The sequence below is a fragment of the Ceratotherium simum genome, chromosome 25 (genome assembly GCF_057802395.1).
Source record: "Ceratotherium simum simum isolate JZ-2026a chromosome 25, ASM5780239v1, whole genome shotgun sequence".
In the NCBI taxonomy this organism is placed as follows: Eukaryota; Metazoa; Chordata; class Mammalia; order Perissodactyla; family Rhinocerotidae; genus Ceratotherium; species Ceratotherium simum.
Window position 1 is genome coordinate 19,710,567 of NC_141924.1, and position 27,386 is coordinate 19,737,952.

General features: G+C 35.1%; 1 protein-coding gene across 1 annotated transcript in view; it reads right to left on the reverse strand.

The window, feature by feature from the left end:
• Nucleotides 1-6,445: 6,445 nt before the first annotated feature.
• Nucleotides 6,446-27,386, reverse strand: part of HCFC2 (host cell factor C2) — a 43,705-nt gene continuing 22,764 nt past the window's right edge. Inside the window, exons 10-15 of the mRNA XM_004418043.2 lie at nt 23,676-23,853; nt 20,147-20,350; nt 19,504-19,577; nt 17,425-17,562; nt 15,808-15,993; nt 6,446-15,180 (exon numbers count right to left, since the gene is read on the reverse strand). Of these exons, the coding sequence (XP_004418100.1) occupies nt 14,866-15,180; nt 15,808-15,993; nt 17,425-17,562; nt 19,504-19,577; nt 20,147-20,350; nt 23,676-23,853 (1,095 nt within the window). The 3' untranslated portion in view covers nt 6,446-14,865. The remainder of the gene's footprint in view (nt 15,181-15,807; nt 15,994-17,424; nt 17,563-19,503; nt 19,578-20,146; nt 20,351-23,675; nt 23,854-27,386) is intronic.

The following is a 27,386-nucleotide window of genomic DNA, read 5'->3' on the forward strand; positions in this document are numbered from 1 at the left end:
TTATTGGAGCTTTTGTTAAGACTAGATTTGTTTATGAGTTACATAATTATGAGTGTTGGAATTCATTTACATTTAATGTAGTTCTAGTGCTCTTGAAATGGTGCCCCTTTCATTTTGTATATGATTTTTCCAAAGCATATCTTCAAATACTATAGTATCCTCTTCCAGAAGAGGAATTTTAGTCTGATGGTAAATGTCCTCATTTTACCTTTTTAATTGAAATGTCAAGTTTTCCATTATACTATGGGAACCAGGAAATGTGAGGTGTCATTCTGTGTGTTCCGACCTTTCTTTGCATGAGTGAGTGAATGAAATGGAAAATAGAGTGAGTGCTATGAATGGTGTGAAATATAAGCCACCAACATCCAGTGTGCTGTCTTGATCTTTGCAATAAACTAAAGTTAGATACTATGTAACTTTGTATAATTTAGTAGTATGTATTTGGGTTGTTGCTTTTTTAAATGTTGGATTTGTATTTTCTCATCTCTTCTTTTTGAGGATAATAATTAACTTGAGTGTTTTGTTGTTTGTTTGCTATCAACAATTGCTATTGTATAGTTTGCCTAAAAGGGAGTTTGAGTGACTGTCATCTTGGAAGGACACTCATATTTATAAGGTAGAAGCAATTTCCCAGATATAGCTGAACAGAAACATTTACTTTGCCAGAAGAAGCCTTTGGGGGCATATTTGGGCTAATCTGAGATTAATAACTCCCTCACTACCCTCTCATTTAAAAAATAATCTTTATTACAGAGAATTCAAATAGGCCAAAAAAAGGGGGTGGTTAAGCAAAATCAACCATTATCCTACTTTGTTGAAATTACCAGTGTTAATATTTTGGTAAATATCATTTGTCCTTTTACTTTGCTAAATATGTATATTTTTATAAAAATGGGCTCATACTTGCCTACTGTTTTGTAACCTGCTTTTTTCACTTAACAATATATTGTGAAGGTCTTTGCCAGGTCATTACATAGTCTTCTATTTTTATTCATTTATTATTCTGTTGTATGGCTGAACCTTAATTTATTTAATCCTCTAGTGGACATTTTAACTATATCCATATTTTCACGGTTATAAACAACACTTCACTGAACCTTGTGTACATCCATGACTGTTTTCTTAAAATAAATTATTAGAAGTAGAATTGTTGGGTTAACAGAGATGCAAAACTTTAAGGCTTCTGATACTTGTGTATTTTTAAATATCTTCCATTTGATCCAGGCAGTATGTCACTATATAACTGATAAAAGCACTTAGTCTTTGGTTATCCGATTCTTTCTCTACAACTAAAGATTGGGTTATGTTTAAGAATCAGATAAAAAAGGAATTAGACAACTTTACGATATATACCAAAACAAATTTCTAAATTTAATAATTTGCTGGTAGTACTAAAACTTGTAAGACTAGGTAAAATCAGGTCAAATTTGGGTTATATGGCCTTCATACTCTGAAAGAACATTGGCATGGTACGTGATCTTCTATGCACGTGAGAGGTAGTGTTGGCTTTTTATTTGGCCTATGTTGCATTTAATTGAATGTCATGTTTGCTTTCCCCCAGAACTTCAAGTATATAAGTTCCTATATTAACCTAAAAGTGTTTTTTTTTTTAAATAACTTTATACATATTGCTTTTATGAGTATCTAAGAGAGGAATGGGCTTCAGTGACTAAATCATGGATAGAAGGGACTTCATCCCATCTATCCCCTCACTACTTGATTATAACGGAGATGCTTTAGTCCAGAGAGAATTTTTTTTTTTAATACTACCTCCCTAATGTAATATACTTGGGTATGATGATGTTTTAAGCTATTTGTATTTTTTTTCCTCCTACAGTGTAATAGCTATGCAGTATTTTCCTTTCTTCAAAAACATGCCTATATGCCTTATTTCTGGATTGCCTTAGTGGGTTACAAGAGTACCAGTTACCTTGAATAATGCTATTGAACATAGGTATGAGGGCCCAACTAAAAGGATTTCTTCAGCAATAGCAATTAGGCATGAAAAATGAAAAAAGTTTCTACCATTTTCCAAGAATGTAATCTTGTGTGTGCAAGATTGTTTTAAAAAATATTTTTTCTTTTAGGGAAAAGTTATTTTATCAATAGTCCAAAACAAGACAATATTTGTTGCTTTATGTGATAAAATACTTCTGAGTCACTCAAATTAGTGATAAGGGGTCAGATCTTTACCAAAAGCTAGTCTATTTTAAATGTATATTTTTGGTCTCCTGAAGTGGACAATTTATATATTATTTATGTAATAATATGACTTTAAGGTCAATATATATTCATCATATAGTGTGCACATGAGTAAACAATAGAAATACCCTACTCTGTTTTTCAAGGAGCTGTAGTATACTGCCTGAAAAATAGTTTTAATTATAGTTTCTTGTAGGGCTGGAAATGTTCCTTTGCTCACTTCACCCAGTTGAGCTTCCTCTTGCTTGTAATGCTCCAGCCACCCTGATCTCTTGGCTCCTTGTGCCAAGTTCTTTGCCTCCTCCCACCCCTCTGCCATGGCGTTAAACACATACTTCCCTCTGCCTAGAACATTCTTTTTGCCTGGCTAAGTCCCACTCATCCTTCAGGTTTCTGCTTAAACTTCATCAGGAGAACCTTTACAACTTTTGTAAAAACATACTAATCACCAAATACAGAAAATGGCACCACCCAAAACTGAGTAGTTCTGTAACACAGCCTATACGGTGGCTGCTGTCACCTTTTAGATATTCTTTCAAGACTACGTTTCTTTTAATACCTAATTTTAAGGATTTTAAAACCATAAGGCAGAATCCCTTCAAATCATGGGCCACAGCTGGCATTGGGATGGATTCATTTCTCTGGCTTCTGGCCATCACCTTTCAAGATGTAAGCTTGCCTAACTAGTTACAGCTTTCCCTGACCTTACTCGGGAGACAGCTTCCTTTTGCAATGCATATTAAATAGATACCTGTGCAAGTCAATGTATTACAAAAACTCCTTTGCCAAGGTTAACGCCAGCAAATGTGCAAGTCAAGTCAGTAAAATATGTGCTGGCTCTTTCTGTAGAAACCGAATGGCCACATATTAGTTTTAGGGGAGGAAATTACAAGTTGATAGGTAATTTCTCCATCTTCCACAAAAATATATAAGATGAAAAAATTCTGACACTGCAGCATAAACTCTTACCTCTTTAAGGTATAATTTAGGTCTTTCTTGAGTGTCTTTGGGAGCAAACAGTAAGGTTTGTGCCTTTCTTTTGCACCTGTTTTCCAGGGCTCAATTTCAGAGTATATCTGAATGAGATATTTCTGAACCTTAAAAACTGGATAATTGGTTGAAAACAAGTTGCTGGGCAAAGACAAGTCATAACAGACAGTGCCTTTCAGCCAGAACAAGTATCCCAAGAAGGCTCTTTCATGCCTATATAATCCCCAATGTTAGGTTTATAAGAAACCAAGTCCAAATCCTTTTTTCAGACCAAAGCAATCACTAATCAAACAACACAAAGGAGTAATATTTGGGCTAACAGCCATTCCTTACTCTGGAGGAAGAGTATAACAAAAAAAAAAGGTTTCTTGCTGTACATTTCCAACCTTGCAAGTAGCAGTCCCCATACCATAAGAGTGCTTTCTTGCAGGATGGTGCAAAGGAGAGAACTAGGCATCCTATAATTCTGTATAGACTATAAATTACCATGTTTCCTACTCATATCAAGGGCAAAAAGCACACATTTTAATTTAGACTTCATTTCCAAGAGTAAGACAGTCTAGATACCCTCAATAATTCCTGGTTTACAAAACCAAATGCTGAATAAAATAAAAGAAACAATGTAAAGTAATATTAAATGACTTTGAAAATTTATCATTGAGTTGACATGAAAGTAAGTTATCTGCAAAACTCCAAATATGAAGTGAAAATAGGAAACCTGTGAGGTAAGCCAGCACCGAAGGCTGCTTTTGCCCTGAGGGTTCTATTGAACCAGCAGTAGAGGGGGGACTGGACAGAAAGCCTAAGGCTCCCCTAGGCTGGAGTCTGGTAAGGCCACCACAGAGAAGTGGGCAGCAAGGAACCTTGCCTGTCTCAATTTTGGTGCTGTGTGGAGGGGGATAAATCATCACCACCGTCAAATTCATGATCACAGGCCAGCCCTCAAGGTTTGTGATCTGAAATCACGGAAGCTTCAAGCTAATAATTTAAAGTAGTCTTAGGTTAGTAGCTCCTTGGTGTCTGGCAGAGCAAATTCTCTCAAAGATCTCAATTTCTGTTCATACTTAAAATCCCATTTTCCAAGGAAAATAAGTTGAAAATATCAAAAAACTGAAGGGAAAATTGCACCATGAGTGGAAAACAACAGTTTATACAATAGTAGAAGCACCCACAAAGACTCGATATTGGTATCAACACAGGAAAAATTAATGATGTGTAAAGGAATAGAAGCATGGAAGATATGAATAAGAAGCAAAAGATTACACAGAGAACAAAGAAGATTTAAAACCAAATAGAACTCACAAGAGAAAAATATAGTAATTGAAAATAAAAACCCAACAAATAGAGGAGGGGAAAAAAAGGGTAAGAAAATAAAAAATGAAAGACAAGGCAAGAAGGGAGTGGACAAAAAAAAAGACATAGTTTATGATGAGGACCTAGAAATAAATCCAACTTATATTTGTAATCACAATAAATATAAATGTACTACACTATCCAGTTAAAAAGACAGATCGTCTTTGGCCTTATCTTTTAAGTGTGTCTTCTGCAAACTCAAAATATAAGGCCAAAGAAAGATCTAAGATATTCAGATAAAGACTAACCAAAATATTGCTATAGTAACAACAGCAACAAAATGAAGGCAACAGCATTCGGAGATAGAGTCACTACATAATTATAATCTTCCCTAGTTCAACTCACCAGGGAAGATTAAAAAAATTCTAAATTAGTATGCATCTAATCATAAAGCCAAAAGAAAAAGAAAGCAAATACAACTTCAAGAGAAACTGAGGAATCTATCATAATGAGATCTTGAGACTCTTCAGGAAATAAATCAAGTATAAGCTAAATCAGTAAAGAAAAGATCTGCACAGCACAACTAATAAGTTTTGATCTAATGGACAACTAGGGAATACACTCTTTTCAAGTATACATGGAGTATGTATAAAAACTGATCACACAATAAATCATAAAGCTAGTCTCAAATTTCAGAAAACTGAAATCTTACAGCTCATATTCTCTAGGGAAATGACATTAGAAATAAAGATTAAGACAACTGTAACACCCCTGGCATTTGGAAATATACTTTTAAAATAACTAATGGGGGAGCCGGCCCAGTGGCGCAAGTGATTAAGTGTGATGTTAGCTCATGGCTGGTCTTCCTCACCAAAAAAATAAATAAATAAAAATAATAAAATAAAATAACTAATGGGTTAAATAGTCAAACCTCTGGAAGAAAAAAATGAGAAGGTAGAAACAAATAGGAATGAAAAAAGTTCATAACTAAAGATGTTGTGGAAAACTAAAGATACAAAGATAATATGGATAACAATATCAAAAAAAATTTAAACTAAGATGAAATGAAATCCTTAGAAAAATTTATTAAGTAAAACTGACTCAAGAATAATACAAAATCCTAATGACCCTATAACCTTTAAAGAAATGGAATCAATAGTTAAAATCTTCTCTTCATGACCAAATGGCTTTAAAGACAAGTTCCGATCTTAAACTCTTCTAGACAATTGAAAAACTCATTTCACGAGGCTAGTATAACCTTGATACCAAAACCAGGCAATGACAGGACGTGAAAGGAGTATTATAGGCTGATTTCACTCATGAACATAGGAACAAAAATCCTAAACAAAATATTGGCAAATTGAGTCCAGCAATGTATTAAAACACACATACACACACACACACACACAATGACCAACTTGGATTTATCTTAGGAATTAAAGGTTGGTTCAATATTAAAAAGTCAACTACCATAATTTAATACATTGACATTAAAAGAGAAAACAATTGCACCATTTAAATAGATGAGAAAAAAAGCATTCAGTAAAATTCAACATCCATTCATAATACAACTATTAGCAACTAGAAATAGAAGAGAATCTCCTTAGCTTGATAAAGGCCATTTATGGAAAAAAACAAACATACCGAACTGATATGTTGAAAGCATTCTCTTTAAACTGGGGCTATGACAAGGATGTTCATTATCAGTTCTTTTCAACACTGTACTACAGGTCCTAGCTGGTGTAGAAATGTAGAAAAAAATTTTTAAAAAGGTATAAGGATCAGAAAAGAAGAAAACTGCCACTATTTGCAGATGATATGATTATATAAAAAATTCAAAAGGACATCTAGATCCATTATTAGAACTAATAAAACTTTAGCATGGTTGCTGGATCCAAAATCAGCACATAGCAACAATATATCCATAATCAGCAACAACCAGTTAGAACAGAAAGTAATTTTTAAAAAACTTACCACAGCATTAAAAAATATAAAACTCCTAGGAAGAAATCTAATATAAGACATGAAGGCCTGGAGAAAAATTATCAAAGTTTATTGAGAGATATTAAAAGAAGACCAAATAAATGGAGAGATACACAATGTTTTTGGCTAGGAAAGACCCATTATTGAAAAGATATCAATTTTCTCCAAGCTGACCAACAGATTCAATACAATTACAAAAGATAATACACAAACTGGGAGAAGATATAGGCAACATGTTTAACTGACAAAGGATTGGCATCCAGAATACATAAAGAAATAATATGAATCAATGAAAAAAAGACACATACTCGATAGAAAAATGAGCAAAACACATGAATAGGTACTTCACAGAAGAGGAAACACGTTTATATATATTTTTAAAATGCTCAATATTATTAGTAATCAGGGAAATGCAAATTTAACCCACAGTAAGACACCATATAATAGGCATCCAACTGGCAAATATAAAAGACAATCAAGACCAAGTGTTTGCTAAGATGTGGAGCAATGACACTCCACCACTGCCAGTGGAGTGGAAATTGGTACAGATGCTTTAGACAACAGTTCAGCTTGACCAAATAAAACCCGCTTCTTAGAGCAGTTCTCAAATTTTTGGTCTCAGAACTTCTTTACATCCTTAAAAATTACTGAGGACATCAAATTGCTGTTGTTCATGTGGGTTATGTTTATCAATATTTACTATATTAGAAATTAAAACAGACATTTTCAAAACACAAAATTACACGAGTACATACTTGATTAGCTGTCAGAGTTAGCTGTCAGAGTGATGATGTCATCATATATCTGAGAAATATTTAAAACTCGTGAAAAACGAGACTGAAAAGGACAAATAGTATCTTAGTATTCTTATGAAAATAGTTTTGTCCTCAGACCCCCTGAAAAGGCCTCACACTTTGAAAACAACTACCCTAGAGCAGCTCTTGTACATGTGCACCAGGAGACATGTACAAGAATTCATTCATTCCCCAAATATTTACCGAGCATCTACCATGTGCCAGGCATTGTTCTAGACATTGTGAATATCTAAACAGACAAATCAGACAAATCACACAAAATCCCTGCCCACACGGAGCTTACATTGTAATTGGCAGAATGTTCATAGCAGCATCATGCATAATAGCCAAAAACTGAAAACAATCCAAATCTCCATGAACAGAAGAACAGATAAATAAACTGTGATACAGTCACATAATGGAATACTATACAGCAGTGAAAACAAATGAAATACGGTTACATGCATAAACATGGATGGGAATCTCAAAAACAATGTCAGAAAGAAGTCACAGAAGAGTACTTACAGCATGATACTACTTACACAAAAGCTCAAAACCAGGTAAATCTAAACAACATATTATCAGGGATACATACATAGATGGTAAAACCACAAATAAAAACATGAGAATTATTAAAAAATCCAGATTAATGTTTACCTCGTGGTGTGTGAGGAGAGAGGAAAATGGGGGATTCTAGGCTTCTGAGAATGTTATAGTTCTTAAGCTGAAAGTTGGGCATATGCATGATCATTTTATTTATTTCACAACAAATATTTTAAAAGAAAAAAGATAGAAGGTTATGCAATACATCATCAACAAAGAGAAGGAACATCTCCCCATGTTTCAGCCACTGCTGTGCACTGCAAATCAGCCAATTATTGTAACGGGTAGGGAAAAAGCACAAGATAATATGAAGAAAGGAATGAGTATGGGCTATTCCTCACAGAAGTGAGCTAGGTTCCCATAGGGTCAGGATCCAACGAGGTGGCAGTATGATAGGACTGCTCTGCCAAGTTGCCTCAGAGTCACTGGCATGATTCTGGTTAACGGGTTACTTTGTTCACTGGGTATAATTATTTGTATAAAGCAAAGAATGAACTGATAGGTGATGCAAATACCAAAATAAACTGACAAAGACACTGCCTATTTACTAAATTCTGTTGACTTTCAAAAGGAAAAATTCCCTTTGGCACATTCTCCTAACAATGCATTTATGTGTTAAGTACACACAGAAAGTGCATGGTGGCTATTGACTGTCTCTCCACATTGATCAATAACAGGTGCCAGCATGGTCACACAAATGCCATCATAATTTTGCAATCATGTCTGCCAAGGTCACCTCCAGCAGTGCCATTTTGCTGATTAAACAAGACATACTTAAGGTGCAATTTCTCCTGATTCAGGGAATTAGCTATAAATTTTGGTATACGATTTTAAATTTGAAAAAAAAAAAAATAGGTCTTGAAACATTTGCTCCATCCCCTCTACCCTAACAGGGCAGGCTAAAGTTATCATCTTGGGTTAGGGAGTTGGTGAAAGTGGTAGACTAGGCCCGGCAGCAAATGGCTGGCAACCCATGCCCAGGAAATGGGGAAGGAGAAAGTGTATTCTCCAGGTCCAATCTCCCCAGCTGGGTCTAACACAGGGGTGCCAACTCACCAGATAGTTCCAGACCCAAAATCTTACCCATATTTAAGCTGGAATGGACAATGCCACCAGGGGGTGCTAAAGTGCAACGGATAGCAGGATGATTTTGGATCAAACAGTTGGACCTTCAGAACTCGGCCCATTCTCTTCCGTGCCATGCTGCCATAAGTGAACCATCCACACCTTTGTTACACTGGATGGTATTTATTATACCTGTAGCTTTTTCCTCCCTCCCCAACAGGAAACAGAAATTAGGAGGGAACCTTTCTCAAGTTCTTAGGTAACTTCTACTGTATCTCCTCAGATAGGAAGAGGAATGGATAATCCTTTTGGTCAGAGCTGGACATTTGTTGGACCATGATTTACTAGTGGACAGAGTTACTCTACGTTCAGAAACAAATACTAGCTGTTACCTTTTATTTTTAACCTGTATATGCTCAGACCCAAAGAGTTCTCTTTGTGCCTTCCTCACTTCTCAAGCTAAGGAATGATGTATCCTTTAGCTTCTTGTCTCTGGGTGATAAGGAGACCAGGAAGGGGAAGTAGGTAGGATGGGGGGCCATTTCCTTCTCTGTTATACCTTTCATATCTGATATGCCACCAATTCATACTTTTTGGTACTTTTATTTTCAGGGGTTATATGTAAACACCCTGACATCTTTGAGTACTCTGCAAAGACTTTTTCTTGAACCAGCAAAATCAAATAGGGAAACAGGGAATCCTTCTGTTGCCTCCACAGCCTCATACCTGTGACTTCCTAGTCTTCTTTCTATCCGAGGCCAAAGGCTTCGTAACTCTGTATTCTCAAGACTCTTCAATTTGAGGTAGTGGCAGGAGTGGCAGTCAGATTGCAGATTTGATGACCTTTAAGTACCAGGCCCTTGCTCAATTTACTTTCTTCAAGATACCAAATACACAAAACAACAGAACCTCACACTCAGTTTCAGATGAACTTGCTGAGATTAATAGTCCCACAAGTGGACATTTTCCTTATTTTAGTTCTGCAGAGGACAAGAAAGAAGCAAATGGATACTAAAAAATATAGAAATCTATTTTGAACAAGGAGGCTGGTATACTTGGATTTTATAGCCTTTTCTTTCTTCATTCAGTTTACAGAATTTATTGTTCCTCCCCAGAATGTTGTAGTTCATGTTTTTCCAGGCATGATAAAAAAACAAAAACTTTTCCTGAGTTATAGAAATAGATTAGTATAGGGACTCCCAACTATAACTGGGAAACATGGAAGGAAGGTGTGCCAATGTCATCTTGTTTTCCAGGAGTGTAAGAATCCTTTATCCTATAAGCTCGGAGGTGACAACAGTGACCTGACTTGATATGCAGCAGAATCCAGTGTGGTTCTAATGCTGGTGTTCCGTGTCTTCCAGCAGCTCCCTGTGCTTAAATAGGTAGGGAATTTTTTCTAATGTTACACAATTGCCTATGGCTTTTCTATACGGAAACCAGAAAGATTAACTCTGGAAATATTTTTAGCTCATTTTCTTGATCATCTAATGTTAAAAATCACAATCCAGCAATGCCCAGGTGATTTTACTAAATGCTCAGATCTTTTTAGATCAAAGACTTCCTCTTGAAATCTATACATACCTACATTAAATCCCTTTTAGCCTAGTAAATATGTGACACATCCCTTCTTTATCCCAGAATTTTCTTAGGAACCTATGTAATAGCAGGGTAGGTTAAGACAAAGCTTGAGTTTGTATTTCCTCCAGAGGCTTAGTAAATCTGCTAAAATCTCTTTCCCTGTCAAAGCCGCCCTCCCAATTTGACCCCAATTTGAAAGGTGGGAATGAGAGTATGGCGAGATGAAAGGAGACCATTTTCTTTAACCATTTACTGAAATAGTTAAGTACCAGCTAAATGGCTGACATGGAAGAGATATAAAGACCCAGTCTCTGCCTCAAAGACCTACCACCTGGCAGAGGGAGAGGAACAATGCTAATGAGTCAGGGCACAAAGTTTTTAGGCTGCTATGACAGAAGATTTAACAAAGGACAGTGGAGGCACAAGAAGAAGGGGTCGAAGCTACCTGGAAATGGAGTATGTCAGGAAAGCCTCATCAGGTTGGCAACATTTGACCTGAATCTTGAGAAACGGAAGAGAGCCAGGCGAGAGTGGAAACAGGACTGCAGGCAGGAGGAGGCACACAAGAAGGGTAGAGAGCGTGGGGTCACAGAGACCACGAAAACGCGCAGGTGTCAAGGCAGCGGTTACAAGTTTCAAATGACTAGATTAAATACAACGAAAGAATACACTGGATTTGGGAACTGGAAAGTTATCTCTGACCTTTGCTAGAGCCATTTTGATGAAGTAGCAGGATAGAAGCCTGGCTACTGTGAATTAAAATGGGTGAAAAGCATAAAGAAAAAAAAATTAAGAGTAAATAGAAGACAAAAAAGAGGTGACAACAAGTTGAGACTGCTTCTTGGAGCCATTTGCCTTTTTACTTTCAAAGGAATGAGTTCAGCCACAGTAAGGGTTAGACAGGCTTTACATTTCTATAAGAAAATGACTCCCAAACACAACCCACTAATTTAAAAACAAGTTTTCAGACACAATCCATTCTTTATGAGACTGCCTATATTATTTTAAGCCAATGATATAAAATCAACATTTCTACAGATTTACTCTACCATCATTAATTTTTCTTTCATGTAGTTCAAAATAAATAACACCTGTAATTGCTTATGGTAGAAAAGGTGCTTTATTTTACATATCATTGGTATACAATACATAAAACTGCCTAAAATCAGTCTTGGAAAACATAACTGTCAGTTATACCTTAAATGGTCAAAGACCAAGTCTATTTTGCAAACTATTTCATTTATGATCAGATGACTACAATAATTTTAAATACTAATAATCTCTTCATATCCAATGTTACAAATGATTTGTATGCTACAAGTGCTGCAATTTTTAAAAATAAAAATATCTTCAGTAATAGTAGACCATATCTCTAACCAGAACAAATCTTTGCTAGTCTACAAGTCTTTGAAATAATGGATCAAGTTTCACCTTCTTACAGATGATAATATTTATGTGATTGGGTTATAGAGCAGGGGGGGCCTCACACATGCAATCAGATTATTTCTGTTTTTTTTTTTTAAATGCAGATACAAGTTTATAATATCCTATTTCTAGTTAAATTGCCGAAACAGTTTACTAAACTAAAATGAAGCCAATACAATATTTCAGAAAACATAATTCTAAGAGCATGCAACATCAAAATATTTTTACTATATATGTGAACCAAAGTTGCAGAGTCCAGGAAGAGGACTGTGGCACAAAGGCTTGTACATCTGAATTGCTTATTCAGCTTGGAGGAGTAAAGAAAGCAATTTAACTCTGTAAATCTTACAAAAGATATCTGCATGATATAGCCCACTACTACTCAAAGGGATCTTCACTTAGAAAATGTGCAAATCATAAGAAGCTAAATGCACTTCTCTTGTTATTTACCCTAATCCATTCTATTCATGAACACACAGCTCAAAGATTTCTTATTAACTATTAACGTCAAAGCCACAGAGATTTCTCAGTGGCATCTTTCAGTCACCAATCTTATCAGAGAGATAAATGTGACTAGTGCTTAATGTACAAATGCCAAAAATAATAACAGAATCTGGGCTAATTCTCAAAGCAAAAACATTTGTTATTTTAACGAATCCCTTGGTATAGAAAGACTGCCTTTCTTTCTAGAAAATAAGACATACCTTAGAACCACAGGTTCATATTTACCTCCTGGTCTAGAATACTAGAGGCATTTAAGCAAAGTAAACTAAACCAAATACTAAATAGTATAAATGTACACATTCAAACAAATATTCTATTCTTTGCTTAAAGTCAACTTATTCCTTGTCCTTAAAAGAAGTGCTTCAAGATGCAAATCGTTAATTAATGCAGAGAATAAGGGGTTAAAAGCCAGATCTTTTCCTAATAAAGCAAATGGATCATTAAAATAATTGGGCTTAAAACATGTAGTTACTATAACTTTCCATTCTTACTCTTTTTATAACTAAACACACACATACACAACAAACCCTAGCATTGAACGTGTGCAAAACTGCTTACCATTTATTTTAACTTTGGTTATTATTTGTTTAGACTATATCAGACATATTATGGAAGCTATACAAATGATTACAAACATCATAATGAGGTAAGTTAAAATTCTACTAGTGCAAAAAGCAAGCATATGCCAAAAGCAAAGCATATGAGTTAAACAAATGCAGAATGAAGCTCTCACCAAGGGAGGTGCTGGGACAACAAACCAGAGAAGCTCCTTGTAAACATTGTTTGTAAAGTACACATTTAAAGATGAAAGATTCATACAGCCACAAAAAAGGTATTCTAACAACACCATAGTAGTGCATTTATTTTACCTTTAGAGTTTGGAAATCACCCATGACGTGTCTAACAGTTTGCATATTTTCTTCAAGAGAAACTTAATTCGTGAGACACATTAATTACAAATACTGTAGTATAAAAACCCCAGTTCTTTACAAAAATTATATATTAAAATATTCTATACACTTTAAATTAGTAACTGGAACATACATATATATCAATTCTGCACAATTAAATCCATCTTTGCTGGGAGTATTATACATGAAGTTTGAGGACATAGCTACTCAGTCAACCTAAACTGGCATAAGGTTACATGGTGTAAAAAGACAGACCTGTGCCTCTGCAGTTACTGCAGCTCTTAGTTTGAAATATCTTTTCTGCAATTATTGCTCTGTATATTCATTCCAGATTTGAATAGGCAGTGGAACTATGAAATTCCTAAAAGGTTTAAAACAAGTTACCTGTAGCAGAATATCTATAATGCCTATCTGCATCTTTAAGGTTGTAATGGAACCTGAGTAAGCTGTCTAATGCTTATATTTCAGTTGTAAAAAAGTTTATACAATTTCGAGGTAAAAACAATGCAAAAATAAAACATTTAGAGCATTTACAAAAATCTTACAAATGCTTAAAACATTATTTCAAAAGCTGTGTCCTGTTAAGGTGCTTCTTTCTTTCTGCAATAAGGAGGACATACTTGAATTCTGGATTTTAAATTATGAACATTTTAATTTCAGCAAAAGCAAAGTTAGAGTCATTAAGACAGATATGAAAATGTTCAGGGATATACTTCACTTCTGATGAAAATACAGAATTTCAGTGCTGAAAGGGACCTTAAAGGTAAATTCTTTTAACTCTCTCATCTATTAGTGAGGAAACTGAGGGCCAGATAAGTTAAGTGCTTTGGCCAAAAATACATTCCAATATATCAGCCTGGTCTGAATCAAGAAAATCCATTATTCTTTTTGTATTTTGCCATGATTCTTGGAAAATAATAAAAATTCTAAAGCAGAATTTCTGAACTTGCCTCTTTCTTTTTTAATTTAAGCTCTGTGCTAACTGTAGGTAAACAAAGAAATGAATCAAACGGCTACTAAAATCAGTATCACAAATATTATCCAGTAGAAGACAACTGTTAGAGGACCACTGCTCATATAGAATAAAGTGAGAGGGAGAACTCAAAGACAGGGCCTTTACAATGTGTAGAGAACATTTACCATATAAGACTGCACAGTGTACAACAGCCAGTTACTAGAATCATCTCAATAACTCTAGGATGACTGAGTTACATGGCCTTTATAAAAGATATTGGAGTAATAAAGCCTTCTAGTTTTTATCTTAATTTTACTATTTTCCTTTATAAAAGAGCTATAACTTTAAGGAAGAATCCATATACTAATTTTCAGAGAGTCTTTGCTTCTTTTCTATTTTTATTTGGATCTAGAATTGAGCAAATACATTTTAAGAACAATTTACAAACTCAAACTCATAACTGCCAGAAATACAGTCAGAGAACACTCTTTTAAATGACAAATCTTCATAACCAGTTACTAATAAATAATCATCACAATAGCTTCAGTAAAAAAAAAATTCAATTTAAAGGTGCTTTTTTATTGTTACCTTGAAGCCATCGAACTTGTGTAGCTGGTCCATATCCCTTTTCATTCTTTGCTGATATCCTGAACACAATGGCAGGCCTGGATGTATAATCAATATGTGCATTTGCAAGTTGCCCAGCAGTTACTATACATGAAGTCTTAAGACCGCAATAAATCCTCATAAACACAAGTTGACTTGGATTATCTTGAATTTGTGCTGTGCGGATAGCCAAGTAGGCTGAATATTCCAAAATATTTCCAGAAGGTGAAGTTGGAGGTTCCCAGGAAAGATGGATACCCTCAACATTCTTGAAGAGACGGGAAAAAAAAAAAACAGGTAAAGGTTCTGAAGTTTTCTCTGATATCATTTATTATGTTGAATCTATCTTTAGAACACAAAATACTGCTTTCCGCTAAAGCAATTACATTAGATGTTAGAAATTTTATTGTTGATTTTTAAAAATCTACCTTCATTGAATCTATAATATTTAATTTATGCCCACTTTTCAAAAACATAACTAGGCTTAGATGTCTGCCTGTACTATGCTAAGAAAGGGATTTTTCTTACCTGAAAGCAGACCTTTACTTCTCTAAGGAGACACAGGTCCTTAGGATAAAATATAATCCAATTTCACGTGTTCTATTAAAATTCTCTAGCACAAACTCTTTGTTTGCATAATAAGAACAAAATTAATATTAAGAAGCATACAGATTTCTCTGACTTTCTGTAATTTGGATGCTGTAATTCTGCTTGAAATCTGATCCTTAAAAATATCAAGAGTGATTAGCAAGAAATATTTTTTAACTTTTAATTCACCCCTTTTAGAGATCTCTCATTTCATCAGACACTAACAAGAATCTCGAAACTCACAGTTTTACTTCACGTACAAAGTTTCAATAATTTAAATCACCAAGTCTTGAACCTGACGTCTCACCTTTGAAATTCTGACTGCAGAAGGAGCTCCAGGAAAACCAGGAATACAAGTTTTAAATTCACTGATTTTGCTGAAAGGGCCGATTCCACAACCATTGATGGCAGCAACCCTGAATCTGTATCCTGTGCCTGGAGCAAGATCTTGTTTCTTAAGTAAACTGTAGTCAGGTACGTCTGCATTTCCTATCTAAAATGTAATATGTGCAAAAGTCAAAGAAAAGGTGCAATTAATTATTTTTTCATTAAACAACAAAACTTTTAAAGAATGAATTACATTATAAGGTTCTAGTTCACATTACTTATTTCCCTCTTTCACATATGGAATGAATCCTCCAATACAAAAGCAAGTAAGCCCATAAATTGGTGATTCTTATCCAGAAGAAAAGTGCCCTTTCCAGTTGAGAATCACTGATTTTAAAAAGAAATGTAAGGGTATTCTGCACATGAAGAGTATGAAGGTAGAAAAAAATTCACAACCATTATAAACAAAGTAACAACTATCCCATCTCCATATAAACTTAACTTGGAGTAGAAATCTCAGAAGACTTACTGCCAAATAGACTAGCCAGGAACAACACCCTTTGGACATAGGCTAGCAAGCCTGACAGAAAAGGAGTGACTAGCATGTAGTATAGAGCATTTTAAAATTAATTTAATTTTAAAATTAATATTGGAGCAGATATTACATATTCTCCCAAACTAAGTCTCAGAAAGGTTAAAGCGACTTATCCAAGGTCACAATGTTGAGCAGTGAAATGAATGATTCAAATCCAGGTTTACTGGCTCCAAATTTTATGTTCTTTCTTTTGGGAAAAAACGGTAGCTACTGGGCACTTAGATATGGATATTTCCTTATATATATAATCAAACTAAAGAGAAATTTCATTAGGCATAATACTAACAAATTATTAACCAGGATTTCTATTTTTACCAAGATTTGGAAGAATTCAATATGAAAAAGAGGGACACCAGAAGCAATATTAGAGAAACTAAAATATAATGATAAATGTTATATTCTCCATTTGTGCAGATCTTTGGGAGATTCAAACTGAATATCTATTTCCTTGGCAATTCCCTCTCTGAAATTCTCTACTGCAGAAAAAAATTAGTTCAATATGCTTTGGAGCTTTATCTATTTCATAATTCTCAGAGGGTTAATGTCTCATTTATATATATGAGGTCCTCTATAAGGGGCTTCAGAATTAAGGAGAAATTAGATTATATTCAATGGCCTACAGGGGCTTTTAAATTTTTCTAATTGTGAAATCAAGAAAAAAAAAGTTCTCGGTAAGAAAAAATGTTCCATTCTCTAAACACACCAGGTAACAAAATTAGAGATATTTCAAGAAATCCTTATCTATACTGGCCAGACTATTTTTTATGACTCAAAATTCAGCCTAGTGGTTGTATAAGATTTTTTAAAGGACCAGCTTGTGATATATTCTATACAAAGAGCCTTAAAAAAGAATACAAGATAACTAGATATATAGAACTCTCAATTATAGATTGTGAACAGATCCCAATTTCACTCATTCAAGTGACCTGAATCAGGGTTATACAAAAAAAATCTCATTCTTGAGGTTATAACTCACAGTGTAGAAAATATATCAATAGCTACCTTTGAGATGCTTTGCTTCCCTTTTGGCAGCAAATAAAACTGGCTCACCAAAGCTGTATTATTTTTAAAAATTCCTACATCACACCACTGTCGTTCTCCTGCTTTCATTGTGGCCACTGGATTTGAAGGAGTTTCTTTCTAATTTCAGAGAAAGAAAAATTTATGAAGACTCTTATTGAGCATATACAAAATGTCAAGATTTAATAAATCCATGCAGTGATCTACAAGTAGGTATATGGGTAAACACCACAACATTAACAGCTCATAAGTAAATAAACTCTTAACAGATTAGGTCAACTGACAGTGAAACAGGGATGCCAATTCAAACATAGGGAGTGACAGGCATTCTCCAAGTCAGTAGCTCTGTACTATCAACCTGGCTGGAGTTAGCATGCTTTCCAATCAGTGATATGTTAAAATGCCAGCTGTTTTATAGAACATTGTCATTTCAGAGACTCTCTCAGAAAATATAATCCCTTTAGTGTGACATTACAACTTGCTCCAAAAGGAGCTAATAAGAAAAAATTCATTCCAAGCTGGCTTATTTCTAGATTCAAAAACAACTAGCAGAAATTCAGTGATCTTTGCACTTGAAATACCTGTGATTCTCCAAACCTAAAAGGAGAAAAGATGTTCAAAACTAAAATGCAATTTGAATATACTTTAGTATATACTAAAGAGAGCAAATCAAACAGTTTTACATTTTTTACCTTGCTTTAAGACAAATAAACTTTCTCTACCTTAAGCTACTTTTAGTGATAAGTGAATTATACTTATCCCTGGAACTAACCTTTTTAAGCCATCTTCTTTATAAATGAGACACTGTTTCCAGAAGCTCAAAACAAATGTGCACTTCAGTTATTTATTTCTGTCTTAAATATATAACAGCAGAGGTACATGCTTATAATTCACATTATTTGTTATTTAAGCTATCACACATGACAAAGTGAGATAACTAGAGTCTTTAAGGTTTAAAAAAAGGAATAGCTTTAAATTTTCATTTTTAAAGTTGTAAAAACTCTCTTCAACAACTTTTATAAAACAACTGGCTCCAACTAAAATAACAAACACCACTCTGGCTGAGGCACTGCAAAATAGATTTAAGAGGAAAAAAGTCCATTTTAATAATTCTTCTCTGAGAAAAATCTAAGAACAGTAGGACTTAATTAACATTCTGGAAAGGTGAAAGCTGATGAAGGGTAAATATACAATCAAAATCCATAAAATTATGATTGAAAGAAAACTAAAACTATAGGTAATTATTGAAGAATCTAAAAGGTAAATATTAGGTCAAATTAAAACTCTTGCTCATAGCAATGCAGTTGAAATGACTGATAATTTAAAAATAAATTAAAAAGTATATACACATACACACACATGTATTATCTTTATATTTATCTAATTAAGACAATCTTGGCATATTTGTGAGGCACATTCTCAGCACTTTAAGTTTGGTGCCACGCAGACCAATTCTGGCCTCCCATAAAACAACCTAATGTCAGAGATTACTGGGCTACCCTTACAGGTATGTATTACAGGTATGTCTAACTCAATATTGCAATATTCTGGTATTCTCCTATGAAGTAGCTAGCAATAGAGCCATTCAAGTTATATGTTCCATAACATGTCCTTTTATTCTTTAAACCATTAATGTAATTTACATATATATGTACACACGCACATATTTCTCATTATGAAAGTAACACATTTTATTACAGAAAAATGTTGAAAGCATAAAGAAATAAGAATTATCTGTGGCCCCACAACCTGGAGAAAGTCATCTAGCATTGTAGCATGGATGTGTGTGGACTCATGGGAGAGTGTGAGTTTTTGTATTCTGTGTATTTTTTAACAAAATTGGGACCTCGGTATATATATATATTATTTTTTATCCAGCTTTTTTCATTTAACATCAGACTGTGAACATTCTCCTATTCAACCCTTCATTTCTCAATCTATGTCAAATCATTAATAGAAGACACCCAAGAATCTTTTCATAAATTTCTACTGAAGTTGCTCAGCATTTAAAGCATACTTAACCATCTGTAAACATGTATCATCTCCAGGTCAAATACTTACAGAAAATGGCATCACTGCAGCATGTGCCTCTACACGGCTGATCTTAGTTGCAGGCAGTGCACATGTTTCATCAACTAAAAATTAAACAATTCATCAGATAAGACTTACGTAATCACTTATCAAACAGATACAATAAAATATAATTTATAAATATACAAAAAGCAGCCAGAAGGAGAAAACCACAATAATTAGAAATATGGACCCCTCTAACTCCAACTAATTCACAAAATTCATGTCTCAAGGGTTTAATGACTAGGCTAGAACTTCAGAGAATGTTGACCAAAGATGAAACACAATTCCTATTGCTAAAGAATAAAATGAGAAGTTACAAAATCAGAAATCAATCAAGCTGGGAGAATTGTTACTCCATAGTCTAGAACTAATCTTTTCTACGGAAAAAAATTTGCTGAATATCTTCACTGTAGGAAAGATACATTCTGATTGTATTTCAGTGTGTGCTGATTTAAATATTTTATGAAAGGCAGCAAAAAGTATATTATATAATGATTTTAACTGAAATGCCTTATCTGTTTATATATGATTCAATCCAAGATGAAATGCAATTCCCATCTAAAACAAATAAGTTTGATGAATTTATATACAAAAATGGTTCAAAATACAGTATGTGAAACACATTTCAAACCTTCAGATTTGGTACTGAATGTTGTTAGTGAAGTTTCATCTTTAACAACTGCCCCATTTGTACTGGATGATTCAGTTTTAATGGTCTGCTGGGTTACCATAGTTTGTGCGCTGGCAACAGTACTGGATACAGAAGTTTCAGGGATTACTGTTCTTAAGTCCAGGCAACTACTTAGAACACCTATATTTGCTGATGTGTGAGGACCTAAAATTAAAGGGAAAAGATCAAATATTAACATAATACCTACACATAATTGTTGTATCTTATAGCTCTTGTCATACAATTCTTCATATTCTCAATTTTAAAATCATACACGTGAGCACTGCAAATATCATTCATATGAATTAGGCATAAAATGTTTAGAAAAATTAAGTGCACTATATCCATAATGGATGTCCCACTGCTCAGCCCCTTCCTCCATTCTAAACACTGAATCATTGTTCTCCAACTCTACTAGATCATAGATCAAAAGGCCTTGCCCTCCACTTTAAAGATTTTATTTTATTTATTTTTTCCCCCCAAAGCCCCAGTAGATAGTTGTATGTCACAGCTGCACATCCTTCTAGTTGCTGTATGTGGGACGCGGCCTCAGCATGGCCGGAGAAGCGGTGCGTCGGTGCACACCTGGGATCCGAACCCGGGCCGCCAGCAGCGGAGCGCGCGCACTTAATTGCCCTCCACTTTAGAGAAAAAAACTAGAGGTCATCAGGCATGAATACTATCAATTTTCTGCCTTCTCCTGCCCTGAAGTAGAAACATATCGATGATTGTGCCATCTTCTCTGACTTCCATATCAGAGTATAAGCTGACCTCTCTCCTAAGGAAGTTTTAATCTGTCCTCCTGTGCTCCTGGTCCCATTCCTTCCCCCATGTTTTGGGACCTTCTTTCATCAATCTTCCTCTCTCTTCAAGGTTTTCAGATTCTTCTTCAGTAGTTTTTGGCCCTCAGTCCATAAACATTATCAAGTCTCTCAAGCAAACAAACATGCATCTTCCGTGACCTCACAAGTCTTCTCCAGTCACCATCTCTTCTTGCTAATTTCTTTCAGAGCAGTCTCTACTTTCCTGACCTCCCCAAATTTGGTTTCTAGCACATAGTACTCTAAGGAAATGGCTCTGGCAAATGTCAATGATTTCTAAGTGATACTTTTCAATTTTCATCTACTTGACTTTTCTGCATGTAAACAATGCTGACCACATATTTCTTTTTGAAGCTGTTTCTTTCTATAACTTATATTCATTCATTACACAATATTGAAGATTTATTATCCACCAGCCATTGTGCTTGTTTCTATAATGGTGAAACAAAGCAGGCATGGTTCATACCTCATGAACTTATAGTCATGCGGTAGAGAGAGACATGCACACACAATAAACGTATAGTCACAAATTGTGATGCTCACAACAGAGGAAAAAGAATATGACACCAATCTTTTAGGTTCTTTCCCTAACCTTCTAGGAACCCCTGTTCAATCTCTTTAGCTGGCGTCTCTTCTTCAAATGACTCTTTAAATGCAGGCGTTCCTAAGCCCTTTCTTTTCTCCCTTCACATATTTTCTCTGTGCTTTAACTACCATTCACTAATTATACATCTCTCAAATACATATTTCTGGGGCACTGTGCCAGGTGCTGGGAATCAAGCAGTGAACAAGTCAGACAAGGTCCCTGCTCTTGTGAGCTGACATTTTAGATACCCTTAGCTTCTAAATTTATACTTTCAGCCAAGAACTGCCTCCTAGACTCCAGACCTAAGTAACCAACTGCCCCTTAGAAATCTTTACCATATGTTCATCAAGTGCCTCAAAAACAGTAAGTTCAAAGTTGAACCTTTTTCCTAAATTTGTTCTTGCTCCTATATTTCCTATCTTGATGAAGAGAATCATCACCTATCGAATGTCCAACACAAAAAACTGGGAGTTGTGTTCAACTTATTTTTATTTCTCATATCCAACCAGTTTCCAAGTCTAATAGACGCTCCTTTCTAAAAGTCTCTAAAATGATGTATTCTCTCCTCTCCATCCCACTCACTGCTTTAGCCTCTATGCATTTCTTAGAGTCCTAAAAGAAACCCCTAACACATCTCCCAATCATTTCCTACTATAGTTCATCCTGATGGTGAGGCTAGGGTGTTCTTCCCCCGAACCAAAAAAAGAAAAGCTAATCGTGTTCCTCTTCCACTTTTGAAACATACTAGCTACTCCAACCTGCAGAGAAAACGCCTAGTCTCCTCTTGTTAACCTGAGAGTGGGTAGCCATTCATTCACACATTTAAATGTCCACGGTGTGCCAGAATCATTGTTCAACCACTTGGTTTCCCCACTTGCCTAGTGTTAATTTCATCCAAACTGCCTTACAGTGTAGGATTTAGAGTGCATTAAGACTCTGAAATCTCAAAGCTCATATTTGTTTTCAAGAGCATAAACTTTTTTAAAAGATAGACACAGGGCCCGCATAGTGGTTAAGTTCACGCGCTCCACTTCAGCAGCCCAGGGTTTGCGAGTTCGGATCCCGGGTACGGACCTATGCACTGCTCATCAGTCCCACGTACAAAATAGAGGAATATGGGCATGGATGTTAGCTCAGGGCCAGTATTCCTCACCAAAAATAAACGTAGACATAGAAAATCACTATAGTAAAGAAATTTAAATTGCAGTCCAGAACCAAGCTTTTATGATTTTGACCAAAAGATTCCCTTACATCAGAAAATCAATAAAGAAAAAGCTCTCTTCTTCCACAAGTAATGAAATGAGAAAAATTATAGGAAGTTATTTTCCTTGAATATTTTTATATACCATGGACTCATAAAAAAATGGAAATAAAAAGAATAGTCATTCTGTTAAGTCCAAATCATTGAAGAGGAATTAGATTTATATGAGCTGTCATGATTTTTTCAAATTAAAGTCACATGTCCCTGCATCAGGGATATATCAGAATGAGATTTATAAAATAATTTAGATATTGAAATCAGAGGCAATGCTTAACATACCTCAAATGACATCAGAATAGTCAAATGAACTTATTTGAAATAAAAGGATCACCAAATTACAAGCTATCCCATGAATGCAATGGACTAATCAACAGCTCTCATAAATAAACTATCTTTCTGAGGATAATCCAATCACTTGCTAAACATTTACCAAGCAACGACTATTTACCAGGCATGGATCTGGGTGCTGGGGACATAGAGGTAAACAAGACAGAGAAAACCCCTGCACAAAATAAGTAGTTTCAGATAGTTATAAGTGCTAGGAAAACAGAGTAATGAGATAGTGACACTGACACACTGGCCAACCTCAAACGTCATACAAGAGCTTGCCTCATTTAAATTCCATAGGTCATAACTAATCTTTACTATTGACTGGTGCTTGCTTGGTGTCTTGACATCCCTCTACCTAGGGTCAATATGGTAGGTATATTATTATTTTGAAAATGGATCAAAATCATAGAACAATTACTTTTTCAAAGACTCTAAAATTCCCCACCATTATTATAAAACACTTGAGCTTTATTTAAAACGTCATCTTTATACCTTCAGTTTTCCTTAGCATATCCACCACACAACTATTATGATTAGAAGCATTAGTTGCCAAAGATGAATGTAAAATGGTATTAGAATCAGCTGATGCTTTGAAATCTGGTTTGTTTTTCACTGAAGTTCCTTTCACAGCTGTATGTTCAGTTTTTCCACTGTTCATTGTATCATTGATCTATAAGAAATAAAACAGTTTACTGTAGCAAGCAACATTCAAATAGAAATACATATAAAAAATAACTTACAACTTAAAATGCAAAATAATTTACAATTTAAATGCTTTTGAAAATAAGTTTATCAAAATATAAAACAGTTTAAATTATACTCAATTTGTATAGGATTATTCTTTAAACTTTACAACAGTTTAAAAAAACAATTTCTTTTCACTTAATCGCCCTTCTCAAAAGACCAGTTCTGAAGGGGAAAGGGAGGGTATATTTTGAGGCAAAAAAAAACCCCTACATTTTTACAAGTGGTAGTTAGCATTCAAGTAAATATGTATGTAGCATAGGAGATAACACCAAAGCTACTGAGTTTAACATTCTGGTCAAATTTTCTTAACAAGGTCAGACATGTATACTAAAGATCTGATGACTCCTAAAAGTAAAATCTCAGTTATATGAAACCTTCAAGCAAATGAATTATTCTGTATGACTAAATTTTCCATATAGATATCAAGATTTAATACAAATACATATCAGTATTCTTTACCATTAAACATTTTAGATAGGAATCTTCCTAAATACATTTTTCTTTGTCTTCTTAAACACACTACAATATAAACACACTTCGTCTTCTTAAACACACTTTGTCTTCTTAAACAAACATTTAAATTTTTTGATAATTCAAGTCATCAATGTTCACACTCAGTTATTCAGTTCAGTTATTATATAGCAATACCTATAGGTCTACTGAACCATAAAAGTGATTTGACTTCATTCAAATACCCCAATATTGCTGCCCCTTTTTAGGTACCTGTTTTTTGTTACCTTTCTGTCTCCATCTTTATTGTCAATTACAACTATACTGTCAATTATAATTTCTCACAGTTCTAAGGATACTTGTCCATAACATGCCTTGTACTTCTCTTCTGATTGATGGTGATAGTGCTACTGTTAATAAATGATGAAAAGGACAGCTGCAACCATTAGGGAGCATGATACTACGTGACAGGCACTATGCTACATATTTATAAGTCTGTATCTCATTTAATCTTCAGAAGGATTCTATAAATTGGGTAATGACCCCTAGCTTACAGATGAAAAAAATGAGACTCAGAGATCTTAAATAATACACCCACAGTTAGGCAGACAGTAAGTAGCAGAGCTACAATCTGAACCTAGGTTTACTTCACTCCGAAGTCTCCATGTTATAGCGTCTCTAATGTGCTCTTTGCTTAAAAAGACCAGTATCAGATATCCTAGATATCTGATATAATATCCTAGATATTACACTAGAATTGTATGAAACAAGAATAAATAAACCCTGAGATTTTTGGCTAAACATAGCAGATTAGACACATGTTGCAGAAGACTGCTCCAAAAACCCAACTCAAATGATCATAAAGGAATAAAAAAAAGTATAAAGGTCTATACTTATAAGGAAAAGGAAAATGAGAAGAGACAATGGCAGGTAAGAAGATATAAAGCAGAAAAAGCTGAAAACTGAAAGCCTGTAGGTAGAAAGTCACTAAGAGGCAAACCATTTGTGCCCGAGTCCAGAAAGGCTTGGGAATTGGAGACATCAGGTTCTTTGGAGCCAGAGGTGCAGAGTGCAAGTAAACGCCCATCAGACGGAAGACTGTATAAAAAGTGGTTGTAGCCCCGGCTCTCCTCTTCCAGTACTCCAAGCCAGACCAATTCCTCTCCCCCATTCTAACTGAAAATGGGAAATAGGCAGAAAGGTTGAAATGCGAGGCTCTGGACTATGGTACAGTGTTCTTCAGGTGAGGGCGGAGGAGACGCACCCATTCTGAAAACGGGGATCAAGTGAAAGTCTGCATGCTGAACAGAGAGACACCACCCACCCGCCCATTCCCTCACTAAGCTCCCAGAATACTAACAGCCAGGCTTATAACCCTTAGGCAAGAGGCTGGAGAATTCTCAGGGGAAACTCACTGGTCCAAGAGAAAAGACCCACAGATATTGATATTTATGGGTCCCCACCCAATTATCCTCCTTAAGGTCTACTAATCAATAAGCCATGCCCATATGCATAGACCTTCTGCTATAGTCTGAATATCTGTGTCCCCCACAAATTCATATGTTGAAACTTAACCCCCAAGGTGATGGTATTAGGAGGTAGGGCTTTCAGGTGGTAATTAGTGCCCTTATAAAAAATGGCCCAAGAGCCGGCCCCGTGGCTTGGTGGTTAAGTGAGCGCGCTCCACTGCTGGCGACCCGGGTTCGGATCCCGGGCGCGCACCGACGCGCTGCTTCTCCGGCCATGCTGAGGCCGCGTCCCACATACAGCAACTAGAAGGATGTGCAGCTATGACACACAACTATCTACTGGGGCTTTGGGGGGAAAAAATAAATAAATAAAATCTGTAAAAAAAAAAATGGCCCAAGAAAGCTCCCTTGCCCCTTTCACCACGTGAGGATACAATGAGAAGTCAGCAGTCTGCAACCTGGAAGAGGGTCCTTACTAGAACTTGACCATGCAGGCGCCCTGATCTCAGACTTCCAGCCTCCAGAAGTGTGAGAAATAAATTTCTGTTGTTTAAAAGCCACTCAGTCTATGGTATTTTGTTATAGCAGCCTGAATGGACTAAGACATCTTCCAAGCTCCATTTTAATGCCTCACTTTAAACATGAAAGGACAGTCAAGCATTACCAGACATTTGATGACAGCCTGTAACATGAAAGTCCAAGACCAAAACAAATTTCAAAAAAAGGAACTTGAAAAAAAGAAATATTGCTGAGAGAATATAACTTCAAATTAAAAAAAAAAAAGCATAATTCTTAAAGAGATAAGGAAAGATATTATATTTATGAAACAAGAATAAGATGCTATAAAAGAAATAAAGAATAATATAAGGCTTTTAGAAGTTAAATATGTGGTTGAATATATTTAAAAATTGGATAGAAAATTTATAATATAAATAAAAATTTTCAGAAAGCAGAATGGACAGAAAGACAGAAAATAGGAAATAAAAAGTAAAATCAGAGGATTAGTTCAGGAGGACCATTATTCAATTAACAGAATTTAAAAAAAATGAGAGAGAGAAAATGGAGGGAAGAAATAATCAGTAATGAAAGCTATGAATTTCCAGAATGATGGGATCCATTGAGTGCAGAGCACAATGAATGAAGACATACACTCCAAGGGACATCATTGTTGAAATTTCAGAATACTGGGAATAAAAAGAAAAAAATTAGGTCACATACAAATGATCAGGAATCCAAGTGGCATCAGACTTCTCAACAGCAACACTGAATGCTAAAAGACAGTAGGAAAACGCGCTTAAATTTCTGAGGAAAGAGTTTCCAGTATGGAATTCTATAACCTAGCCAAATTACCAATCAAATGTGAATAGATAAAAGGCATTTTCAGATAAGCAAGATCTTGAAAATTTTACCTTTCATAAACCCTTTCTCAGGAAACTACTAGAGGGAGTGTTACAACAAAATAAGAGAAAACACCAAGAAAGAGAAAGAAATGAGATCAAGAAACACGGGTTCTAACACAGGAAAAAGGTAAAAGAAA